The sequence below is a fragment of the Triturus cristatus genome, chromosome 9 (genome assembly GCF_964204655.1).
Source record: "Triturus cristatus chromosome 9, aTriCri1.1, whole genome shotgun sequence".
Classification (NCBI taxonomy): Eukaryota; Metazoa; Chordata; class Amphibia; order Caudata; family Salamandridae; genus Triturus; species Triturus cristatus.
In genome coordinates this window covers 820,407,445-820,432,731 of record NC_140592.1, presented here as the reverse complement: position 1 = coordinate 820,432,731, position 25,287 = coordinate 820,407,445, and the positions used below count along the sequence as shown (strand labels likewise).

General features: G+C 41.8%; 1 protein-coding gene across 2 annotated transcripts in view; it reads right to left on the bottom strand.

The window, feature by feature from the left end:
- AHNAK2 (AHNAK nucleoprotein 2) overlaps positions 1 to 25,051 on the bottom strand; it is a 407,486-nt gene extending 382,435 nt beyond the window's left edge. For both annotated transcript variants that reach the window (XM_085626234.1, XM_085626235.1), the window contains exon 1: positions 24,463 to 25,051. In XM_085626234.1, coding sequence (XP_085482360.1) covers positions 24,463 to 24,505 — 43 coding nt within the window. In that variant the 5' untranslated portion in view covers positions 24,506 to 25,051. The remainder of the gene's footprint in view (positions 1 to 24,462) is intronic.
- Between the last annotated feature and the right edge of the window lie 236 nt (positions 25,052 to 25,287).

Here is a 25,287-nt window from a genome sequence, read left to right as displayed (position 1 = left end):
GCCACATCGAATCTGAAAAAGGTTATTCGTTTTTTAGCACCTTGGTTAGGGCAAGTTGCTGCATGTACTGCCATGGGGTATCTGGTGTCTTGGTGTTGTGAGCTCTGACGTGTTCTCCAATGTGCTCTTTTAATGATCTTATCATGCTGCCTATGTACCAGAGTTTACAGGCGCACTCGAGAATGTATACCACAAATTTGGTATTACTGTTGATGTTGTACTTGATTGGGTATTGTAGTTTGTTCTTGGTTGTGACAGTGTTGACCCCGTGCTGAGCTAGCCTGCACACTCCACAGCAACCCCATTTGAAGAACCCCAGGGTATGCTTAGTAAGCCATGTGTGGCTGGTGAGGGGGCCTGAGACACTCGGGCTGAGTCTAGTTTTGACTGTTCTGCCTCTTCTGCAGGTGATTTGAGGTCTGTTGGTGATGATTTCTCTGGTTGTAGTGTCTGCCAGCAGAAGGCCCCAGTGTTTGTTGAGGCTTTTCCTCATCGGTATGCCCATGACACTGTAGTCTGTAATGAGTCTGACGGGTTGGTCATGTTCACTGATTCTTTTTTGGTTGTGTAGTGTCTCCAGCCTTTGGATGTTGTTGATTCTCTTTTCGGGTGTGTGTGTGATGCGAGCGTTGTAACCTCTTTTCTTAAATCTGTGTTTCATGTTGGCCAAGCATTTTTGAAACTCACGATCCTCGCTGTAATTTCTCCTGGCACTGACAAATTCCCCGTAGGGGATTGACTTGATTTGATGGGACGGGTGGGAGCTTTCAGCATGTAGGATGGCATTGCATGCTGTTTCCTTCCTGTATAGTCTACTGTGTAGTGTGTCTGACGATGTAGATTAAAACATCTAGAAAGGTGATGCTAGAGGTGCTTGAATTACTAGTGAATCACATGTTCATGTCGTTGGGGTTCAGATGTGTACAGAATTCATCAAGTCTGTCCTGTGACCCTGACCAGAGTAAGAGACAATCATCTATGTAGCGTCCCCAGTAGATTATAGAGTCCACCCATGGTGCTCCTTTAGGGCTCCAGATCCATTTGGATTCCAAGACACCCATGTATAGGTTCGCAAAGGAGGGTGAGAATTTTGAGCCCATGGCCACTCCCTTGTTCTGTTTGTACCAGATGTTGTTGTACATGAAAAAGGTATTGTTCAAGATGATATCCATCATTGACACTAGCATGTTTGTGTGTTGCCACAAGGTGGCTGGTCTGTTGTGAAGTAATTTGGTGATAGCTTCCAGCCCTAAATCTGGTTCAATGGTGTGTATAGGGAAACCACATCGAGGGTGGCCAGGCTCATACCTGGTTGCCATTGGACATCAGCTAAAATACTCAAGATGTGTTAAGTGTCTTGTATGTGCGATGGTAAGTTTTTGACCATGGTGCCTGTCCACATATTGTGCGAGACTCTCAGTGGGGCCGCCGATGCCTGATACTATTGGCCTCCCTGGTGGAAATGGTTCTGACTTGTGTATCTTGGGCACGGTATACAGCCAAGGGAAATTAAGAGACGTTGGCCACAAAAAATGTTTAATGGCTTTGGTGAGGTGATCTCTCTAAGTACTGGAATCTCAAGTAGTTCATCAGGAATGTGACGAGAGGCATCCAAGGGGAACCACCCACATACTTATGTCACTAATCCAGAATTTTAGGTATCTTCAGACATTTAAAAGTCTCAATTTAAGAAGAGGACATGGTTTCCTAGGGAAAAAAGGAAAATTAAACCAAAGGCCATACCATATAGGTGCCTAGAACTGCACAGCAATCTTTGTTTCTAGCCTTAAAGTCAAATGCGAGTGGACCAATTTTCACACCCTGTACTCAACTATAGAGCTGCTTGTTGTTTCCTTTGTGACCTGTAACTTCACAAAATATCTAAGAGAACATAGTTAAGATCTCTTGCATTGTTGACAAAAATGTTAGGGAACGTTTTCTACAATATAGATTCTCAATCTGAACAGAACAGACCCTAATGATAAACAACAAACATTGTTATAGAGGAATACTTCTAGAGCTTGATTGATGACTTCTTGCTGTCATTTTAAGCTAATCTCTTTTGTGTCCCAACTGAAATCAAAAATTTCTAATTTCTTTATCTGGAGATGAGAGCGAGCTGGAAGGGCCATGGATGCATTATTTCAGCACTGGTCCCAGTGTATATGTTACAGGATAACATCTTTCATAATGATTTCCAGGCTTCTGATGCAACGTGTCTGACTGAATGCCTTGCTAAAATAGAAAACTCTGGTCTCTGTACATCTCTCAACTTTTATAGAACTGTTATAGGTTTACATTTTTTTCCCTTTTTAGGTCAACGTTAACCAAGACCTTTCAATTTTACTAAAATTATATATTTATTATACATACTTAGAGAGGCTTTCAGCCAGTCTGCTTCATCTATTGGCCTGCTATTGTCTCATTCACATTTTTCTTCCGGCCACTACAGCAAGCAGCTTGGGGCAGTTTATCAACACACTTTAGCTATTGGTTAACTTGACAGTGAGTGATGGCATTCTTCCCTTTCATAAGGAGCACAAGCACACGCATATTAGTTTCCTTAAGTGCCAGGGTGTACTATGGCAATGCATGCTTGTTGAGGCCAAAAACGAATTTTGCCTTTAACCAATTTTTTTTTTCTAGTTTTTTGAGGTCCTGGCAGCTTTCCCAAGAATAAAATTTTGCAAAAACCAATACAATAAAAACAAGCTTTGATGAAGGCAAAAGGCTGGAGTCCAAAGCCAGACGTATTGGCTTTGCAAGCTTGTTTCTTTTACTAGATCTAATACCTGTGCTTAATTTGTAACAGAATTAGTGCCCGGGACCTAGTCAGGAGTCCACTGCAGCTTGCTCCATCCATGGTCCTTGCTAGCACCGCCACTGACAGTACCAACACAACTACTAACCATCACTCTCCTATAAGTGTGACAATCAGACTATTCCACGCCCCTAAAGCTATGAGTGGCAGGTATTTGTCATTTTTAATGTATACTGAATTAATACACTACTGTTTTTGTGCTCATCTACAAAATAGACAGACACCGCCACCATGTGGCCGACTGTCACAAGCGCCGGTGTTGACAATTAAGTGTCAGTGTCGAGCACTGGAAACCACAGTCTCAAATTAAGCACTGTTTAATAACCTAGAGCTGACTAGGTGCACTAGACCAAGGGCATGAAAGATTTAATTCCACCCCTCAGCCTCCAAAGCCTTTCAGAAGAGACTGTTAGCTTTATTGAAAAAGTACTCAGCTGCAGCTAACATTGAAATCTAACAATTGATTTTGTGAGCTTGGTGGCATCGAAGCATCTATAATAATATTAATCCCATTTGTCACTTATGCCTAAAATTTCTGAGTGTGATTTCTTCTTGTAGATGATGTGATACCGCAAATACTTGTAATGCACCTATCTCATTGATACATAAAGAATCAAGGCTATGAAATCACTCTTACTTTACCATGTGCTCTGAATTATTGTTTACAATAGGATGCTACATTACTTAAACATTTCTATTTTAGATTATATTATCAATCACTCACATTAAAGTCAGCATGTCTTATGATGCTCTTATGGCAATCTCCTTCAAGTGAATTTTCGATGTCAAGAGATTGGATTTGTCTGTTTGACTTTTGTTCTCTTCATATTATTTCACTCATAGGAATAAAATACCATGAAACTAATACTCCCAATCTAATATGATCATATGTCCCCAAACTTCTCATGTTATCTAGAAAGTTGAATGGCCCTTTGTATCTTGCACCATGAATGAAATATTCCATGGAAGTGGCGTGGGTGGGCACCAACCCATTTTGCGTTTATTCAACCAGAAGAACTATGGCCCCTGGGGATTCTCAGGCTGGGTCTTGGACTAAAAGAGAGGATATTTTTAGATCTGAAGATTGGCTTAGGGACACTTCATTTAGAGCATTTTATTGCACATGATTGATAAATTATTTTATGAAAATTCTCAATGCTCTTTAAAAGAATATAATAAGGACCTCCTATTTTCACATGTGAATATTCCTTGCTGGAAAGTCAAGCAAAATGCTGACTTTATTTTCAAAACTGGGAGGAATATTTTCCTGCCTGTAGGCCAGATTAAGAATATGGTCAAAAGGCTGCTGTTCATCAGTGTAGCAGAAGTAATTTAAACTCTCCTGGTGGTTCAGAACTGAAAGAAAAGTACATTAGACAATCTGCTGTAAATAGGGTGGATGGTCTGATGCACCTACAGCAACACCCCCATCTCCATCGAGCTGTCGGTGAAGGCGTTTCCTAATCCAGACTAACACCATCTGGACCCACACTCACTGAACTCAAGTAAACACGATAACACCATTGACCTAATAATTGCTCATCCCAACATCATCTCATTTAACAACAATTTAAACTTGATTGTTCTGACCATTTGCTATTCCATTGTTCAAATCCCAAACTGATGTTCAGAAAACAGGCAAAGGCAAACAAATGAAAATCTGAACACTCTGGAGAAGATCAAGAAAGGACTTTCCTATTCACCAACCCTTGAAAGACATCAGATCTATAAATCTCACTCCTAATAAACCAAAATCCACTGAACTCTTTACCTGTCATCTATGGTGATTGAACGCCCTGCATGATTGTTAAACTTGCCCCTCCAGACCAAAAATAAAAAAGAGATATGCCTTACGCAGCATGGTATACAAGAAAACCTCATGTCAAAAAAGTAATAAACAGAACATTGTAAAAAATGTAATGAGGAATCAAAATGCCAGAGTCACTTAAAACATGAAAAAACACAAAGCTCTCATACTGTCCACCAAAAGACTATATTGGAGGAGGTCAAAAATCCACTACCATCACTCTGACTAGAGATAGAGTCATGTTTCAAACTGTTCTTCACACATTAAATTCCTCACTCTGCAACTGTGTTTGACAACATTGTCAACCTCCTAACATCCATGAGAAACTTTTAGAAAACTTCAGGTGATTACCACCCCATGATGTACATGAAAGGACCCCAAAAAACACATGCTTCAAAATAAAAATAATCTAAAAGCCAGTATTTCACTTAGCAGCCTGTCCTCTTACTCTATAAATCCCATCCCTGCCTCTCTAATGATAAGCTTTGCTATAGACATGCTTACTTTATTTCTAAATATTGTTAACGTAACTTTTGAAGATGGAATCTTTCCCTCCTCACTGAAAAGGGGTGACCTCAGCCCCCTCCTTAAGAATCCTGACCTCGGACCTAACAACCTACAAAATCTCCAACCAGTCACCAGACTACCATTAGTAGATAAAATCTTTGAGGATGCTAATGCAGAACATCTATCTTATATGTCTAAAAATCGCCTAAATGAGTTTCTGTCTGGATTTTCTCTCCAAATATGTAGCTAAGTCCACAAATCAGATTCTAGACAGTAAATTGGAAATCATCTGAAAATCTCAGATGAATGCATCACCTGTCTACGGGTTCTTCTTGACCTCTTCGGTGTTTGACATAGTAGACCACAACTCACTATTATGGATTTTTATCTAAAACTGGAATAGATGAAATTGTTCTGAACTGCTTCAAATAATTGATCTCTCTGTGACCTTAATTCATAAAACTGAACTTCCTTGAATCAAATACTCTTATAGTTAACTGCGGAATTCCACAAGGCTCCATGCATTCACCATATCTTTTCAAATATATCTGGAACAACAGTGATACTGAACAATAATATCTCCACATATCAGTGCACTGATGATACTGAGCAAAACCAAAGAGTTGCACACCTCACCAATAGAGCAATCCTAAAATTCTTCCTAAAAAAATGAATCAATTCGATAACGTCACTGTTTAATTTTTTACTGGATTCTACCAAAAGGGAAATCTTACTTCTCTTTTCCTCTGGCTCTCTGTCTGAAGTTCAAGAATGGCTCAAAGCATTAAATTCACTGGGTGTTTGGCATGGGTGTTTGGTAAGAGAGATTTTGCAAGTGTTAAATCTCTTCTACCCCTTGCCACATATCTTGGCTTTATCATTTACCTCAATCTAAAAGTACACATGAGAAAACTAACAGGAGCCAAAAAATCAGACCATACCACCTGCGTCTCTTGCTTCCTCTGTAAGTTAAAACTAAGTTTAAGAAAGCATGTATAATATGCCCAGCTGTGCACACTGCCTGAAAGATGAACTTCAAATCAAATCTGGTAAAGGAAACACCAGAAACATAATACACTTCTAATTCAGGAAACCCCTAACACCAGAAGAAGCAAAGAACAAACACGTCTTTTCTTGCTAGCTCTTAAATGGTGCAAAATGATTCCAGATCACATTACACAGAATCCTGATTTCTTTGCATTCAGAAAGAATCTAATAGCTCGCCTATTTAGACAATTCTTTCCTGATTACCTGTCTCTCATTTACTTCTTTACTCCTACTTTGTACCTTAGGTTCATTGCTACTAGTGTTAATTGTAAAACACTGTCCTGAATGTTGAATTATGCCCATAGTATATAGAATTATTTAAAATCATTTTAAATAAATTACAGTACAGTCAGGCATAGAGTATTCAGATACCACAATAAACAAACATGCACAACATTGACAAACTTAGTCTGTTTCAGAAAGCTCTAAAAGTCACTTGTTTGGCCTACAACTCAATGAAGTACCTCATCAAAAATAGAGGACAACCACTCAAATAACAGTGTTCACCACACTTCCTCAGTCTGTTATCATAGTTGAATTTGATTTGCGGTTTTATGCATTTACTTTTATTCCATGTAAAATGTATTAAAGCCACTAAGTGAATTCAGTGCTATATAAAAAAAAATCAACAAAAAAAGGCCAAATACCGCTGTATGTGAGAGTGAACAAATTACTCACATAAGCAAGTACAACTGGCAGATACAATGCTACGCAAATACACAATAAAGCAATCACATTGTAACCATGTGTCCTACATGAAAGAAGACAATAAAAAGCATGTGAATTAAATTGTTTCATTCGTGAGGAACATCCTGCCTACTCTGGTAACCGGAGGACCAAGTTCGAATCCAAGGAATAGAGTCAGCATTTTGTGATTCTGGGCAAATTGCTTAATCTCCCATGTTTAAAAAAAAGATTGCTGCGTTCCTTTGAAGCTCCGGGTAGCAGTGCTTGTGGTGGCGGTGTGACAGCGGCCTCCTGAGTCCTGGATACCTTTTATCACCCAAAATGGATGGGTAATGCATAACAGTCACCGAGTAATATGCTTAATACAGCTCGGGAAAGCGCACATGATCTTTTTCAGGTGGTTCGCTTCCTTTTCTCAGTAACGGCCACCATTTTTTACTTCGGGGCGAGGTATCGCATTAAACAACAGCTGAATGCCAGTCGATTTACTTTTAAAGGCATATTCTCCTTTCAAAGGGATATTCTTCTCTTAAAGGCAGTTCCATCTGTTAAAGGCATTTTCCTCATCTAATGGAGCATTGAACCTGCAGAAACAAGTGTTTAAGCTTCGTTCTGAGGAAATATTCTGTTGAGTTCAGCATTTCCTTTGGGTCCCCGCTTCACTGACATATTTGCTTTGAGATCTCTATTTGCTGTATAACTTTTAGAGTTGTCTTTGCTGTAGTAATATTTACTCTACACTGGCTGTGTCTTTATTTCTACTTGGTGTGATTTTACTATATGGGCAGGTCAAAAGTTCCTAATCCATTGCATAATTCTCCACTGGGAAAATAGCGAGGGCACTTGTCGGCTCAATCAATATCCACTGCAATGGAGAGCTCTGCTTCAAATATGGGGTCCAATATAGCCTCTTCTATTTTAAACACCACAACACCTCAACCCTCGACTAGTAAGGCACCGGTTAAGAGGCTTAGAAAAGACCCACTTTCTCCTACAAAGTCTATACCTGTGATTTTGCTAGATCTTCTGTTAGAGGAAATTAGACCTCTACGCCCTTTTATGGAGGAAACTAATGCCAAACTACAAACTCTTAGTGATAGATGATCGCTCATGGCAGAACACCTGTCTTTGGCCTAGCAGACTTTTTCACCCATGTCTCTTTAAAGTCACGTATAATAATAAAATAACGACGTACGAGGACCCATCTCGCTTGAATTATTTCCTTATATCTTGCAGAGAGGATGTTATGGATGTTGCTCCCTCAACGTCTTCAACATGATATTATTTTATTGTTGAGTCTGCTTGCTAAATTTTCACCATTAAGGGAATATGTAGTAGTGTAGTGTTTGGTTAATTTTTATATTCCCTTACTTACTATTAATGTTGATTTGTAGCTATAGAATATTGCATGATGATATTTTTTAGGCTTAACATTTTAAATTGTTCTTTTTTCTTGCAGATGTACTAACTTTGTTCTGGTTGTCTTCGTTTCCCGTTTATGTCGCATTGTCCCTCCTGTGCCATTTCACCCCTTGTTGATCAGAGTGACTTCTTCTCCATGTGGTCCTCCCAACCCTCACCAAATTATCGTTAGGTATGTTTCCCTTTTTGTTGTCTGTTTGATCTGTTTCCTCTTTGCTATTACTGGACTTCCTCTTTTTTCCTCTCTTTGTTTCATTTTCATTCTTTTCTCCCTTCTTCTTTTCCCTTTTTCCTTTTCTATTTTGGATACTCTACCTTTGCCCCTCTTTCCTACTCAGTTATTTCCTTTATTACTTATATGGCTCTGTTATATTATCTTCCAATTGTTGTCTGATTGTTATCTTCAATTCGTCATATCTCAATAGTTTTGACAATGGTCTCCTGGAATGTCAGGGGTTTAAATTCTCCAACCAAAAGACAGCGAGTTCTCACACACCTTTCAAAGCATAATGCACACATGGCTTTTTTGCAGGAATCCCATTTATCTGACATTGAATCTATGAAATTGTAGAAGGGATAGGTGGGGGAAGTTGTCTTTTCACCTGCTATGGGAAAAAAAGGATGGAGTTGCAATATTGTATCACGAGTCTTTGAAAGTTCAGCTGATTTCTCACGAAAAAGATGAGGAGGGAAGATGGTTATTACTTAAATTATGCTGTCCTTTTCAACTTATATGGTCCTAATGCACCTGATTGTCAATTTTGGTCCCTGATCTCACAGAAGCTCCTGCAACATCCAAATGACAACCTAGTTCTAGCTGCTGATTGCAACTTGCCTGCTGATCCTTTCCTTAACAGAGATTCCTTATTTCATTACATACTAAAAAAAGCACAAAACATTTTGCACAATCACTTCACAGATGCCAGCTTACGGATGCATGGAGACTATATAACCCCACTTTACGGGAGTATACGTTTTTTCCCAGTACATCATACACAATCCCGAATTGACTATGTTTTTATTTCACACCAACTAAATACCTTTGCTCGATATTTTTTTCTCCTTAATCAGACAGGGAACGTCTCCTTTCACAATGTAAGGATTGCACTTAAGGCCTCAGCCCGTGACCTCATACTTTATTTAATTTCTAAAATCACAGTCTAAACCAATTTGTGGTGAAATTAAATTCTGAGAGCATTCTTATAATACTTCTCATTCTCCATAAACTCTAAATCAACTAATTAAAGCCACCCTCCAATTTAAAATGGTTTCTTCTGATAGTGCGATGTTTTATCTCCTCAAATCTAGTGCTAAATACTACGAAGGTCAAAACAAGTCTGGGAAGTTGCTAGCTAACTATCTTGAAATTAAGCAAAACAAATTATTCATTGAACAATTATTAAAGATACTGTCTCCTTTCATCATAAGGACCCAGACATTTTAACAATTTTATACTTCTCTTTAGACACTGGAATGTCACCCCTCAAACCCTGACATTTTAAGTTATCTGTCCTCTGTGTCCAAACCAGCTTCCTCTCAAGCAGAATTCTCTTCTTTAGAGTCTGATATCACACAAACAGCATGCACAGTGTTCCCTTAAAAAGGACAAGCCCCTAGGGCCTGATGGGTTTACAGCAAATTTTACATACATTTTTCTACATTGCTTCATCCCAAACATTGCTTGTTAATTCAGTCTTTTGTTAATTCGGCCATCTCATCTGGCTAATTTCTGGAGCCCAAATCTGCCTATTTCCAAAAGAAGGCAAAGATCCACAACTATGACAACATTAACAACCTATATCTTTAGTCAACTTGGATTATAAGATTTTCTCTAAAGCATTAGTTTTCTGGTTAGAATCGTTTCTCCCTGATCTCCTGGAACAAGACCGATCTGGTTTTGTCAAGGGTAGATATCTTTTGGATAATACCCGTTTAGTTTTTGACATTATTTCTAGATCCACAGGTGTGCCTGATTCTATAGCACCCATTGCCCTGGATGCTAAGAACACTTTTGAGTGTGTTATTTGGTCTTATTCATTTGATACTTTAGTCTGGTTTGGTTTTGGCTAAATAATCATGTCTTTAATTTCTCTTCTTTATACCTCTCCCCCTTCCTTTTTAATTTAACACTATAGCCATTTTTGTCCTGGATTCGTCAGATTGCTGACATACACGGTTTCACTCATGATTCTCAACAAGTAAAATTTGCTGCGCATGCTGATGACATTTTGTTATATATTTCTCAACCCCATTCTTCACTCCCTGCTTTTTCGTCAGAAGTTACCTCCTTCCTCTGCCTCCGGGTATAAATTGAACAAGGATAAATGCGAACTTTTTCCCCCTTAACAAATTCACCTTCAGGCATGATTTTTCCTCCTCTAATTTTCAATGGCAATCCAAGGAACTTAAATACCTTGGCCCCCAATTCACTTCATCCCTCACCTCTTCTATTTCTATCAATATCAACCCTTGCATTCAAAACATTTCCTCCATAACCAGCAAATGGCATTCTCTCCACCTGTCTTGGTGGCCTTGTCTTGACACCATTAAGATGATGTTAGTTCCTATCATCCTTTTTACTCTTTCTAAAATACCCTTACATGTCCCTCTTAAGTCTTAAAAGAGAATGCATTCAATAATATCTTCATTTCTTTGAAATAATAAAAATCCTCGTATGTCCTCAATCAAGTTAAAGAGGCATAAGCTGAAGGCGGTGTGAACTTTCCCGATTTCCCAAAGTATTATAAATCTTTCCTGCCAAGACAATCCTCCCAATGGATAGCTCCTTCCTCGCTATATACTCTGGTTTGGGTTGATTTGAAACTGGCATTTTTGTCCCCCTATTCATTTTTAGATACTTAACTTTAAAGTGAAATCCTCAAAATCTTTCCACTCCTATTATCAAAACCACTTATAAATTGTTAACTTCTGTAAGTTCACCATCTCCCACAGATTTATACTTGTTTCACAATTCTACTATTTGGAATAACCAATACATATTCAAGTAAAGAACCAACCTATTTATTGGCTGATAGATCTGGCCCTTTCCGCAGGGTCATCCCCAAACTTTTTGCCTTTTGCCTCCTATTTTTCTGACCATGTTTTCATTGGCTATAGGATTCTGGGCATATTGCCACTGCTGATCTGTGCTAAAGTACATATGCTATCTGTATAAATTGTGACAATAATTGCTTATCCATGATTGGCATATTTGATTTACTGGTAAGTCCCTAGTGAAGTGCACGGTGTGTGCCTGGGCCTGTAAATCAAAAGCTACTAGTGGGTTTGCAGCACTAATTGTGCCACCCACATGAGTAGCCCTGTAAATGTGTCTGAGACCAACCACGGTAGTGTCAGTGCACACAGTTGTGAACTGCCATGTTGTCCTGGCAAGTGCACCCACTTGCCAGGCCCAAACCGTCCCTTTCCTTACATGTAAGTCACCCCTAAGGTATGCCCAAGGTAACCCCATGGGCAGGGTGCAGTGCATGTGAAAGGTAGGACATGTACTGGTGTGTGTGAAATGTCCTGATAGTGAATACTGTGTATTTCATTTTTCACTATTGAAAGGCTATCTGTCTCATAGGCTTATCATTGGGGCTGCACTATAACAATTTTAAATGTGTAGTGTTCTGTAGGGAAAAGATAGAAAAATTGAGTTTAGGCTCTCTGAACTCAGAATTTATTAACGCACCTTTTGGTGAAGGTGGTTTTTAAATTCTGTGTTTGAAAAAGCCACCTTTAGAAAGAGGGCATTTTCTTACTTTACCATTCTGTGTGCCTCTGGTTGTTTGTGTATTCAGCATCTGGTGTTTGAGTGATAGGAGCTGGGATGTACATTTACTCCTGACAGTCACTTGTGGGGTTGGGGTATGCCCTGCCTTGCCTGGGTGACTCATTGCATAGTCTGAATAGACCTGGTCTGCATTTAGAGTGGTGGGAGGGGTTTGCTTGCACCTGCATAGGCTGTGTCTCCTTTTTCACAATGCTGTCTCCGCCCCCTGTGGCCATGCTGAACCAGGAAGGACAAGACAGGTTTGGAATGGGTTCTGAGACCCTGCCACAAAGAGAACAATTACATTTTGGGGTATAAGTATTGCACCTAAAACCCCAGGACTTTAGATTACTTCCAGGAACAAGAGGACCCTGCCAAGAAGAATAGCGGAAGGACTGTGTGAGGAGCGCTACCTTTTCTGAGTGAGGGGTGGGTTGGCCCGCAGTTGCTGCTTCTGTGTATGATGGAGGAAAAGGGCTGCCTCTTTTTGCCCTGCTGTGGTATCTTACTTGGGAAGGAAATCTCCAAGGGCATGTGTGTGCTAGCCTCCTGTTGGACGTCTCAGGGATACAAAAGACTTCAGGAGGACTGGACAGTTCTTTACTTTCTTTTCCTCTAAAGAAATAAAATCTACAGAAGCACTGCGTTTTCCCAGCCTAGCGCCTGGTTCCTGAGGGACAACGCGTGGCGAGCGTTCCCTCCTTCAGGCACTCCTTATAAAGAAAAAAGCGCGTGGTAAGCGCTGGGTTCGTTGCCTTAGTTCGTTATTCTAACCAAAGCGCGTGAACAGTGCTTTGTTTGTTATTCACCCCAGCATGTGGAGAGCCCTCCAATCCACTGTGCAATGGTGACCGCCGCACTGTGCCAGCAGCAGAGGAACTGGCCCGCCACGATTGGCTGGAGCAACCTCAGTGTTGGAAAAGGCCATGGTCAATAGTGATTTGAGCCCCCAGTGTGCCTGTCTTGCACTACGGGCTGTACCGAGGCCAGTTGACAGTTGTAGGAGGAGGAAGCAGAGCCCACGAAAGAAAGAGGCTGGGCCGAGTGAGTCAAGCCCCAGCATGCCTATTCTTCACTGCAGGCTAGTCCCCTCAGCCATCGGCAGCAAAGTGAGGCTGGGAGCCCGAGGAGCAGGGGAGGCTGGTGTAAACGGGCGAGATGGGCATCGCCCTCCCACCCTGGGGGACCAAATAAATGCCTAATGGGCACTAAGCAGTTTAGAAATAAATTGTTCTGCTGGCTGCTCGTGAGTCCTGACAAACATGTGCAAATCTGTGGTTTTCTTTAGGGGGGTGGGGGAGGATGGCCCTTGCTCTGTGTAATGCTTTTTGGCTGGGCGAAGATTCCTTCGACCTGGAGCCAGAAAGCAGGGCAGTGACGACACAGTGGTGGGTGCAGCCTGTGTCTCACTGCCAGAATAACATCCTGATTTTGGGCGTTATTAGCTTGGCCCAGGGAGGAGTTGGAGTCCCTCCATTAATTCCAATGGCTGCGGGCGGGGCTGTCCGGCAGGTTTAGAGATGTGTGGGGGTGTGGATGTGGCCTTTACCTCTTCCACCAGACCCAGCAACAGTTGCAACTTGCTTGTTGTTCTGCAAGTGATTGGTTGCTGGGATCTGGGGAGGAGTCAAAGACCAAATCCAGTATTTTCTAGTTTCAGTTTGGCTTGTGCCTGCCTGCGTGCTTGCCACGCTGTCTCTGAAACTCTAGACTAGTTCACTCTGCACTGCAGTCCTCCTCCTGAAGCCCGGCTGGAGAACGTTGAGGACAGGAGGACACTAAGGTTAGCGAGTGCTACCCTCCCGGCCACCCATCCCCCACAACAACCTCTTAATTATAGGGGCACTGTTTTTTTTCGATTGATGACGATGAGGGCCTGCCATGGTGGCGTGGTAGTACACAGGCCTGATGGTGGCTGGTTGCGTTGTGCATAAAACGTTGTTTCTAATTTCTGCAGTTCAAGCCGTTCTTTGAGGCCTGCTGTGCCGTGGCGGTAGTACTAGTTGGGACCGGGGGAGGAGGGTGGTGGGCGGGTGGCTTTTTTTCAGCCTTAGAGCACTTTGCGAGTTTGCGTACCCTGGCAGTAGCGCGCAGCGGACGGTGTAGACGCCCTTTGAGGCCTGGTGTGCTGTGGCGGTAGTAGTGCCTTTTTTATCAGCCTCAGAGAGAGTACAGTAGCGCGTAGCGGTGTAAGTGGGAGGCATGGGGAATCGGGTATGCAAATGCGACACGAGTCACGACTCGGCACTGCCTGCTGTGTCAGACTTGATTTATTTCAGTGTAGTGAAATAATTTCACTGAAATCAAGTCTGACACAGGGCCCCGGGCCCGGCAGTGCAGAGTCACATGATCCCCCTGTGCCTCCCACTCACACCACAGGGTTGTTGTCACAGGCGCTCCGGGTCCCCTTGACGTCTGAAATGATCTCCGCTGCCCAGAATCACTGTTCTCTACCTCCCATACTGTAAAGTCTAAAGCGCCTGCCTGTTTAAACACATCAAACCTTAGGGATGCCGGCCTTTTCCATCACAGTTTGCGATCGGGAGTTAGCTCTTTGCCTGTCACGTGACGTGATCGGCCACAGCTGTGGCGCCATTTTAAGAGCTCGCAGCGAAATGCTGCTTTCGTTTACTTTGCAGCATCGCCAAGAATTGAGAATTGAGTGGCGGCAGATTTGTTTGCATTCAGGTCAGTTGGATATTGATATCTTTTATTTTCCGTGTTTTGTACTTTCGATATCGTCCCTCAATTCATACGTGTTTCTTTTATTGGTAGGTGTTGAGCCATATTGGATTCATTACCAGGTATTTTTTGTTGGATTCCTATATCACGCATTAGGGTATTAGCATTTACCATCCGCACTTATACATTTATGATGTTTTGGAGCAGAACTTTGCGGCAGTTTGCATACAGTTTGGAACTGGCCCTCTTATAGGCTGCCAGTAAGTATAACTTCCATGTTTGTGCTCACGCTTTGACTTCTCTGCAGCCTAACGTAGGAAGGTCGTGGCAGAAAACGAAATGTACATTTTTACTTCATCTGGCCTTTTTTCCCCCTGTCCTTATAATCTGCCCCTCTAAACGTTGCCCAACGCTAGAGACTTACTGTCCACCCCCTGGAGGAGGAGGAGGCTTTGTTGCACACTAGAATGGCGACGTTTTTGATGTTGTCGCCATTCTAGTGTGCCAGGAAGCCTCCTCCTTTTACTCAAAGCGCACCGGGTGGGTTCCTTCACTCTTTATTTTCATGGGGGAGGGCAATATACTGAGAGTTAAACACGCATAATGGAACCTTCTACTTTGTTCAATTACAGCTGTTCCAAGCTCTCTTCTTTGGCCGGTTCACTGTCAGGCTTGTACCAGTATTCTGAGGTGCTTGCTCACAGCTAGCCCACGCTATCACATTTCAACTTTTGTTTACAACGGTTCCGCTGTAGCTGCGAGGATAGTTGTTGTTTGCGCGCCTCATTACCTCCAGAGAGGCTGGCCCTGCCAAAGGGCCACTAAAAGCCGCTCACTGCAGCAACTTCAGCCTCAGAAAAGAAATAAATCTAAAATGTTGCACAAGTGACTGATACAGTGTCAGTGAGCTGCTTTTAATGGCGTTTTGGCAGTGCCAGCCTCTCTGGAGGATGTGAAAGTCAAGATAATAGTCTGCTACTCAGGAGAGGGGGGCGTGTGTAAAACTATGTGTAGTGTACACATGTTTGGGCAATCCTTTCTGCAATGGTTCTTTGTGCGGGGTGACAACAAGGAAGAAAGCCAGCATACTGCCTAGTTCTTCCGACCCCTAGTACCAAACATCCTTTCCCCACACGCAATTCCTTCTTCTGGAAATTAAGCAGCAAGATGCAATGTATTTTGCAGTGCCGTGGCCGGCAAGCCACATTTATTGTACACGAGATGCAGCAGGTTTTCCCATGACAGTAAATTTCTGGCCTGTCTTTCATACTGCGGTGCATGTATTTATATACGTCCTTAATTTATGTCAGCTGCCTCTTTTCTGTAATTTCTTGGCAACAGGGACCCGTCTGATGCCCCACAGAAAGACAAAGTACGCCAGTTCCATATGGACATAGTAGAATAGGGACATCTTTTATGCTCTGTTACCAGCATTGTTTGCATTGCGCATAACTGCTGTGGTATTTTTTTGTCACCTGCACTCTAGATGTCTGGTTTGTAGTAATTATTGCGCTCGAGCAGTCTGTGTAAGGTGCAGGCAGTTTGTCAGGTCGAGAGCTTCACGAGGGTGCTAACAGACCACCAGGTGGTGCTATGTCTTGGAAAGCATTTTCTAATTCCAGTCTGCTAGGTGTGTGTGCCTGTTGGCTGTGTTTCTGCCCGAGTGAAATGTGAGATGAGTCGGGAGTCTACACCATGTAAGTATGATGGGGGTTGACGCTGCCTGGTGGAGCTGACTCAGTCTGCACACTATCCGGAAGGCTGATGATGGACTCCTTTTTCTCTATTGTAAATTTTTAAACACTTTATAAACCATATCTGTCTTTTTCAGTATATCTTTGCTTTCCACCCAAAATCTTGTCGTCAGGTCTGTATGTTTTGCACCTCAATTTCTGTTATGTGGACTTTCTGTCAGTGTACATTATAGTATATAAATGCTATATTTTGCAAAATAAACACAGTTTGCTGAAATATAATTTCTGTTTGTCTGGCTAATCTTAAAAAAATCAAGGATGAACTGCAATCCTGGGATGGATCTCTTTCGCCATCTAATTTTCAAAGTATTTGCAATGTACGGTCTTACCAATGGTGTGGCCTTGATAACTTCATTAACCAATACAGTAAAGAGGAAGAGATGTGTTACAGGTAGAAAACACTTAGAGGGCCTCTTCCCATTGGCTGTGTGTGCTTGGCTTGGGGGTCGTTTTGCAAGCAGACCAGTTAGAGGATTGGGCAAATTTTTTATATGTTTGTAATGTTTTCTTCACACTTGTGCTTTAAAATGCTATATTTGGATCCCGTTTTTGCAAAAATTTACAGTAAATATGTGGTGCAAAACCCACCATTTGAATACATTTTTTGCAAAATTTTCTTGCGGGGGGGATCCCCCCCGCACCCTCCTTTTTCAGTTCGGGCTAGCTCGCTTCGCTCACTCGCGCATTGTACAAGGGTACAAATTTTTCGCCCCACCAGTTTCAAAATCCACCAGCCGTCCCTGCCGAGGAGGTGGAAGAGCTCCACTAACATCCTGCTGGGAGTTAGAAAGGAGGCCACCAGCAGCAAGGTGAGACCTGAGCCCTGCGAGAGCCAAGGACCAGCGAACAACCAGCACCCAGGGTTGGGCACTGAAGTCTCGGGGGCAGTTGTGTGGAAGCTGAGCCAGGAGGGGAGAGCCCCGTGAGGTCTCCCCAGCTGCCTACCTTTTTGTGGGGAATTTAAACACTGGAGAGCCCTCGCAGCTGTGCCACACGATCAGGGGCAGCTGCATCAGGGCATACCTGAGGGGGGCATTGCTGTACCCTGGTGAACATGGAGGGTGAGCCAGTGCGGGCCCCCGCGGCATTAACGAGCAGGATGGGTTGTAATCTACGACAGGGGTCCCGATCCTGTTCCGGCAACTTTTCCGGTATGATTACCGTATACCCTGTGAAAGAAGCGCGGAAGCACAGCAGTTGCTTGTTCAAGGTATAAAGTGGTTATTTGGGCACACGGTTATCTTGTAATTCAGGTGATTATTGATATTCACCTACAGTTGTATGCCCTAGTGTGGGGCTATGAGTCGTTTTATACCCTGCAGTGACAGGCCAACATGACTTAGGGTAGGAACTACCTGAAACATGCACAGTAATGTTTTCATGATGTAAAATGACACATGCAACCTTTAAGTGTTGGTTCAGTGTCCTAACTGTTATATGTATGACGATGGCCTTATGGCAAAGTGATTTATGATTTCTGTGATGTCTATGGCATGAACCTTATGATAAAGAGATTCAGATCTATGTGTTGTTATATACCTTTTTATGACAAGTGCCTAGTGGCACAGTGATTTATGTGATTTGTGGTCGAATGTGCTTGACATAATACAACGTGATTTATTGTCTATGTGTCTTATATATAATTAGACTTTCCTGTTTTCAGTTTCTATTTTTGGTCAATTCCAGTGGGTTTTTTTCAGTGTTTTCAAGTGATTTCAATACCTTAAAAAAACAGTGGTAACACATTTTCATGCCATTAAAAAAAACAGAAACAGTGTTTTTCCAGTGTTTATGGAATGTTTTGCTTTTAATATTGCTTCATTTCTGCACTGATAGTGCATGGTATATAGACAGTATACGTACAGTGTGTACGAGGTCCTAATACATTTTGGCAAATCACACTTATTATAGTACACCATACAATACTTCTTCAGTGAGTATTTGGTATGTGCGCTCGCTCTTTCCTTCCCATGTAAACGTTTCTATGTGAAAAGGCCCTCTCAACATTGACACTTGAGACTGGCAACGCCAAAACAGCCAGAACACAATTTGCTAACTCTGGCCACTGACATAGCTTTCCATGCCAACACTGGTGCACTTGAAGATTGTGTCTCTGGGCAGGTTCTGCAACATTTGCGTTGAACTGGGCGCATATGCCCTCAGAGTTATTGAAACGGTCAAAAATTAAGCAGCACTTTTTAAACTACGGAGAACATTCCCTTTACGGAAGGGATCTAGAACTCGTACAGAGTACCACAGTGAGGTTTCTGTTGTAATCAATGAAAAGATGGTCCGATCTTCTTAAGTAGATTGGTTATGATCTTTATTCAAGTTGTTAAGAAATCAAGAGAAACCCCACCAGGAGCAGCTGTCCTGCTGCTCAGCCCATACCCAACTGACATTCACAGACATCCAACATTCCATCCATCCAACATTCCACACCACAGTCATTCTAGCTGAGCAGCAGGGAAACATAAGTTACAACATATCTCCCTTCTTTACGGGGAACAAGTGCATTGTAAAATAGATAAGATGAAACAATAAAATAATGACAAAATGGCAAATAACATATAGTCACGAAATTGAATACAATGCACCAATAATACGAAAATAATGCAATACAATATAGACATCTCACATCATACCCTGTCACACCATACCACGTCTCATCAAACTCACATGAAGAAACATCCAATCACAGCATATACTAAATCTCACCAAACTCACATAAAATAAACATCATACTACATGTCATCTCCCTATCACACCATACTACATCTCAACTCGCACACAGTGGATACTTAAAAACAATCTTTTACACCATACAACATCACAACTCGCATGGAAACTATCCACTTCCTGAATAAACCACTATCCTACATCATACACCAAAAACCCATATGGCACAGATCACACCAGTTGGCCAGACCGGCACGACAAGCAACATACAGGGAACCAACCTTAAACAATACAAATATCAGGACACAACGTGCACACCGCAGGTCAGAAAACAATCACCCTCATAACACTTCTACACACACGTCCAAAACTAAACCACTAATTCAATAGGTATCACGTTCACACACATTATACAACAAACCATACCTAATAATGAGTGACTTAACATACCACAGCCATCTCATGCACGACTCAAACCGATGAGTGGCCCAACCCTTAACCACCACCACATACACAACATAAACAGTGTTTCGAAATTCTGGGACCAATGTCCCTTCCCCATTCCTATTATGGGACATGGCTCTCCGTCGTGGTTCAAATTCATTCACTAAGTCAATGGATGACTTATTCACATACAAACAATCAACAACAAACTTGTAATAATGAGTGACTTCATATAACACAGCCATCTCATACACGACACAAACCAATGAGTGACTGAACACTTATCCGACACTTCATACACCATATTCACAGTGGTTCATATTCTGGGACTTGTGTCCCTTCCCAATACCAATTATGGGACTTGGCTCTCTGTCGTGGTTCAAATTCTGGGACCCTCTGACCCCTTCTAATTGTGGCTCAATCGCCAACTTCTGGGATTACTATCCCGGTTCCAGGTTCAATCTGGAGGCTGCTGGATTCTATATCCTAGTATCACTGTCCCGGCTCTGGGCTCAATGCTCCTCATCACGCACTCGTTTTTAATTACCGTCCCCATCATGGATCAGCTCCCGGGAGATTTATTCCACTTATTGACTTTATAGTCATTTCATGTTAAAAAGCACACTGCCAACATTCTGCTAGTAATCTTCGCTTTTCAATATTCACTATCACCCAGACCAATGATGTTACTGGCAAACGTCATCAAAGGCAGAATCTTTTCCTCTCAATAGTGTATTTTTTTCCTTTTTTTTTTTACACCCTGAGCTAAAAGACACGCCGTCAATATTTCCACCGTAGTATACACAGTCAGCTGTTACAAAACGATATATCCTGCATCAGCAAGGCAAGAAGATTAAAACGGATAAAATACCTCACATTTTTTTTATCTTTGGCAAACAATCGATCTCAGCGCAGCAAGATTACTATTATTCTGACACTCCCAATTGACATTGTTGTCAATACCTGGACCTATAAACTGTGTGCGCCTGAATTATTCACATAACCTGAAGGCACGCATATCCACGTAGAACCGGGTGGTTCTCGGCAAGGACATGCATCCAAAATCGCCACTCAGGAGTACTGACGCAGGCAGGTTGGAGTGAAGACTCGTCACAAAAGGGACGGTGTCATGGTGACGCCGACAGTCTCCATGAGGAGGTAAGCTGGCACGTATTGTCCCTCTCGTGCAGGATTTTTTTTTTCATTTAAACTATGGCAGTTAATCCGTTACTGTGAACGCACACGCTGAAGACAACAGTCAAAACCAATGAATACCGTAGATATTCCGTGGACATCTGCACATCTCTCTCTTTGAAAACGTTCGCTGCCAAACAATTCAAGCACTGTTCAAAGATGCGTCAAACTCAGAAGCCTTAAATAATCACTGCCCTCAATTGACACCTCCAAAGCACCAAACAGCAACGGAGCTCGTATTCACAGTCAACTAAAAGCTTAACAGCTTCTCACCGGGGCCCGGTCATTGCCCCCGAGTAATATATTCAAAATATACGCCGGAGCTCGATCTTTGCCCCCGAACGGCACACTCAAAGGTTCACCACACTGAAACGTGAATCTTCAATAAATAATACTGAGGCCCGATCTTAGCCCCCGATCGTCACACATCAGAATTCATCACATTGAAACCTGAATCTCCATTACTTAGTACTGAGGCCCGATCTTTGCCCCCGATAAACATGTACTAAACTCATATCTGGCACGCTTGGGTTAAAGGGCGACCGTTGGCAGGGTCACTAGTGGGGTTTGGGTGCCAGACAGCAGTACATACTTGTTTCTATTTTTCTTTAAAAAAAAAAAAATCTTTTACGTTGTGGTTTCTTTAGTTAATATTTCATGTACCTGTCAGGTTTCTTAAACATCCATGGACTTCTCTTTTCATGTTCTCCTGTCAAGTTCCGTTTTTTCTTTCAAGTTCCAATAGGTTGCACACGTGGATTCTTCTTCAAAACATCGCCAAAATGTTGTAATCAATGAAAAGATGGTCCGATCTTCTTAAGTAGATTGGTTATGATCTTTATTCAAGTTGTTAAGAAATCAAGAGAAACCCCACCAGGAGCAGCTGTCCTGCTGCTCAGCCCATACCCAACTGACATTCACAGACATCCAACATTCCATCCATCCAACATTCCACACCACAGTCATTCTAGCTGAGCAGCAGGGAAACATAAGTTACAACAGTTTCATTGACTTCAAATGCCATGGTTGGTGAAGGGACATTTCTATGCATCATTGCAAGCCATTTCTCATACACTGTAAAATAAAAGTTCCTGAATTGCTCTTCAACATTGCTTTGTTTACCAAGTGGGAAGCACTCTAACGTGGAACATGTTGCAGTGCCAAATTAACTAAAGGTGTCACCCAGTCTACTCTCAAGGAGATGTTTCACATCTACACCAATTATGCAGACAATTGGCAGACAAGGGTATTTTCAGACTCTAGTTTTTTTATCATGTCCACTACAGCAGTTATGTTTTCCTGTAAAAATCTAAGAATGCAGTAAAGTGTACTTTTTTTAACATCACTATAAATGTGTGACCAAAGATCCTCACATTTCTTGCCTTTGGCATCATCACTCACCCAAAATTCTGTAAACTGTTGCCACATGGATAATATAGCATTCACAGCCCCCTGGACGGAGAACCATCAGCTAAGTGACACAGTTGGGATGACTCTTTCTTTGATGCCACACAAAGCACAAATTGAGAAATATTTGCATTTTAGTTCCTATGCATAACTAAACAGTGCACCAGGAATGGACTAAAAAGTCAATAGCATTTTTCATCAACTCTGAAGATTGTAAAGATGCTTTCAGCATACCATCTAACAAGTGGCAAGGATCTCTTACAGGGAAGCACTTTAGCTCAGGTAACGATTTTGACAGGTCATCACACAACTTATTTCATATTTGTAGCTGAATCACTGAAAATACAAACAATTTCACTACAATCTTTGTGGAACTTGGAAATAAGATTTTGCAGCAGGATTCCAATTGACACTGCGTTCCATGTTTTCTAAAAGTCTAGTGTCATGTTTTCACCACTATCCCAGATGCTTGGTGATACGACTCTTTTTACATATACTTGTCACCCACCATACCTTGCATTGAATGTTTAAAGCCTGAGGTGTTGGCAATTCACCTACTATCAATACTGACTCACTAGAAACTGGGGGATGATGTATCAAGGGTTTTTACCCATTCTCTGTGGGTAAATGTGACGGCACATATTGGGAAAGATTCTTATGAAACCAGCCATTTTACCTATCAGTGAAAGAATCAAGCACAGCCAAAATATCAAAAATTATTTTGATATTAATTGATTCTATACAGTTTATAAAACATGCTTCTAAACCCTGCATCTTTAGACCAAAGACCACAAAACTGAAAAAAGCGAAAGGAAGAAGAAACAATATTTTAGTGACATCCCTAAACAACAAAACTCAAGCTTAATAATTTTAGCCCAGGCTTTCTTGCTGCTAGCTTGTACAACAAAGTTACATTGTTTTGGCCCCATCAGGAAGAAAAAAAATGACGCTTTCACTCTCCTTTTCCTTCTTTTAATGATATTTAGTTTGTGGTTGGTGGGATTTTATCTGTTATTATAGGTTTAAACCTAAAACCGAGCAGCCTATATATAATACAGTGGTATTTTATAGCACCTTGCATGGAGTCTCTTTTTGTGGTGTGCCTAGTGTGTCACTGTTGTGTGTGTGTGTTGTGCAAACACTTTACACATTACCTGTTTATAAATGTACCCACATCTACCTGGAAACAAATCTATATTAAGATTAGAAAGTCTTCCTGTGCAGCCAACACAACACAGACACTTTTTTCATATACAATAGAATCTTTATGACGCCAAAAGCCCCTCACAAGATTAATCAAGACATCCCGGATACCTGTTGGTCTAGTTATGCACAACAAGCTGACTTGAAACACTTTTCACTTGTCCTCATGTTTCTACATTTTGTTCACAAGTTTGGCATTAGATTAATTTCATTTTTTAGAGTACTGTTCCCTATTCTTTTTTTAATGTATTTTTGGGAAGCGTAGCTGAAGTTTAGGTCAAAGCTTCATTTAATAGGCAGATACTTGACCTGTTATCAGCACATGCTTTCCAGCAAATAGCTCGGAATTGAAAAGATTATACACAACCATCATCCAAGGGTGGTGAAGTGCAGTTTATCGCAATCACTGATTGGATACCACATATATGCACCCCTTATCTCTTGACCTTTGGACACCTGTTACGCGATTCCTTGACTATTCTGCCATTGCAACCTTCGCCCCCAACCTCATTTCCAGGAAGTTCTACAGCCTCTCTGACTTTCTCTTTCTCATCATGATGATTTTATATTATTTACTTATTGTCACTTATTAGGGTAGGCATATTTAATAAATAATTAGACTGCAATTTGTATGCATTGTATGCCTCTTTCCTTATCTTTCTTCCTCCCTTACCTTCATTATTTTATTGTTTTGTACAATCCTAATGTATGTTATCTCAAGCTCAATTAACTCACTTTTAAAACTTTTTTAAAAATGTGACCTTATACAAAGTAATGAGGTGCTCCTTCCTGTAAAGTCCTGTATTCTTCTTGGGACAGGGTTGCACTATATAAAACTGCAAAAGCTGATTAGTACCCACTAACCAGAGCAAATGGTATTTGCGCAACAACTTTCATTTGCTTTCTTGTGTTTTCGCACGCAATTAATAGATGTAACTAAACGACGCAGTATATGCGAATGTTAATAGCGGCAGAGAGAGGCGCAATCGGAGATTCTGTCAGCAACATTAATAGAAAGTTGAAGAAAACTCACCAAAAACACTGCCCGTTCCTAAATCCTTTCCTGGAACAGACATGGTCACTGCAGAGTTCTATGGTAGCCCCCCCCCCCCCCCCCCCCCTCTGTCCTAAAGAGCGTCGGGAGGAAAGTCTACACGGGGTTCAAGCAAAATGCGCTGCTTCTTCCTCAGGGCTCATTCGAGCTGTCCATTCCTGTCGAAAGACGACGGGCTAGGCTGCCCCGAGGCTAGTTGCCATATCCTCAGTCAAACAACATAGCGAAAAGTTTCACAGTGAGCAAAATGCAGCTGCTTCTCTCCCTGCGCGCCAGCCGCACGTCGTCATTTTGAACAGGATGAGGGCACGAGGCGCTCCTGGTTCCCTGTGATTTGCGCTAGAACAGAAAGGATATCTGCGTGTATCAATAAACTCCCTGCTTTATAGGGCAGGGAGTCGACTGGGCTGCCATTCTCTGCGTGCACCAATATGTGCAGCGGGGCGGGGCTCATGCAAATCTGTCACATGTTAGCAAAATAGCAAGGTATAGACGAGAGGGATAAGTGAGAGCGCAAAACAAACTTGTGTTGCCTTCTGTTCATTCCTAGCCGTTCCCTGGGGGTGTTCCTGAGTCTAAAGCAACAAGTGCTGTAACTACGCACTGACTATTTCAGTGCATTAGACAGATTAATGCAGTCTTTGCAAGGATTTTAAATGCGTCTGTACAATCGTGGTTAAGGTAAAGAAAACATACGTTTCTTTTAACTCCTGCACGAGGATGTGTGTGCATTTTAAAAGGCTGGGTGCTCCAGTATTAGGTATAAACTACTTCCATCTGCGAGCAGATTTATTTGGCAAGTTA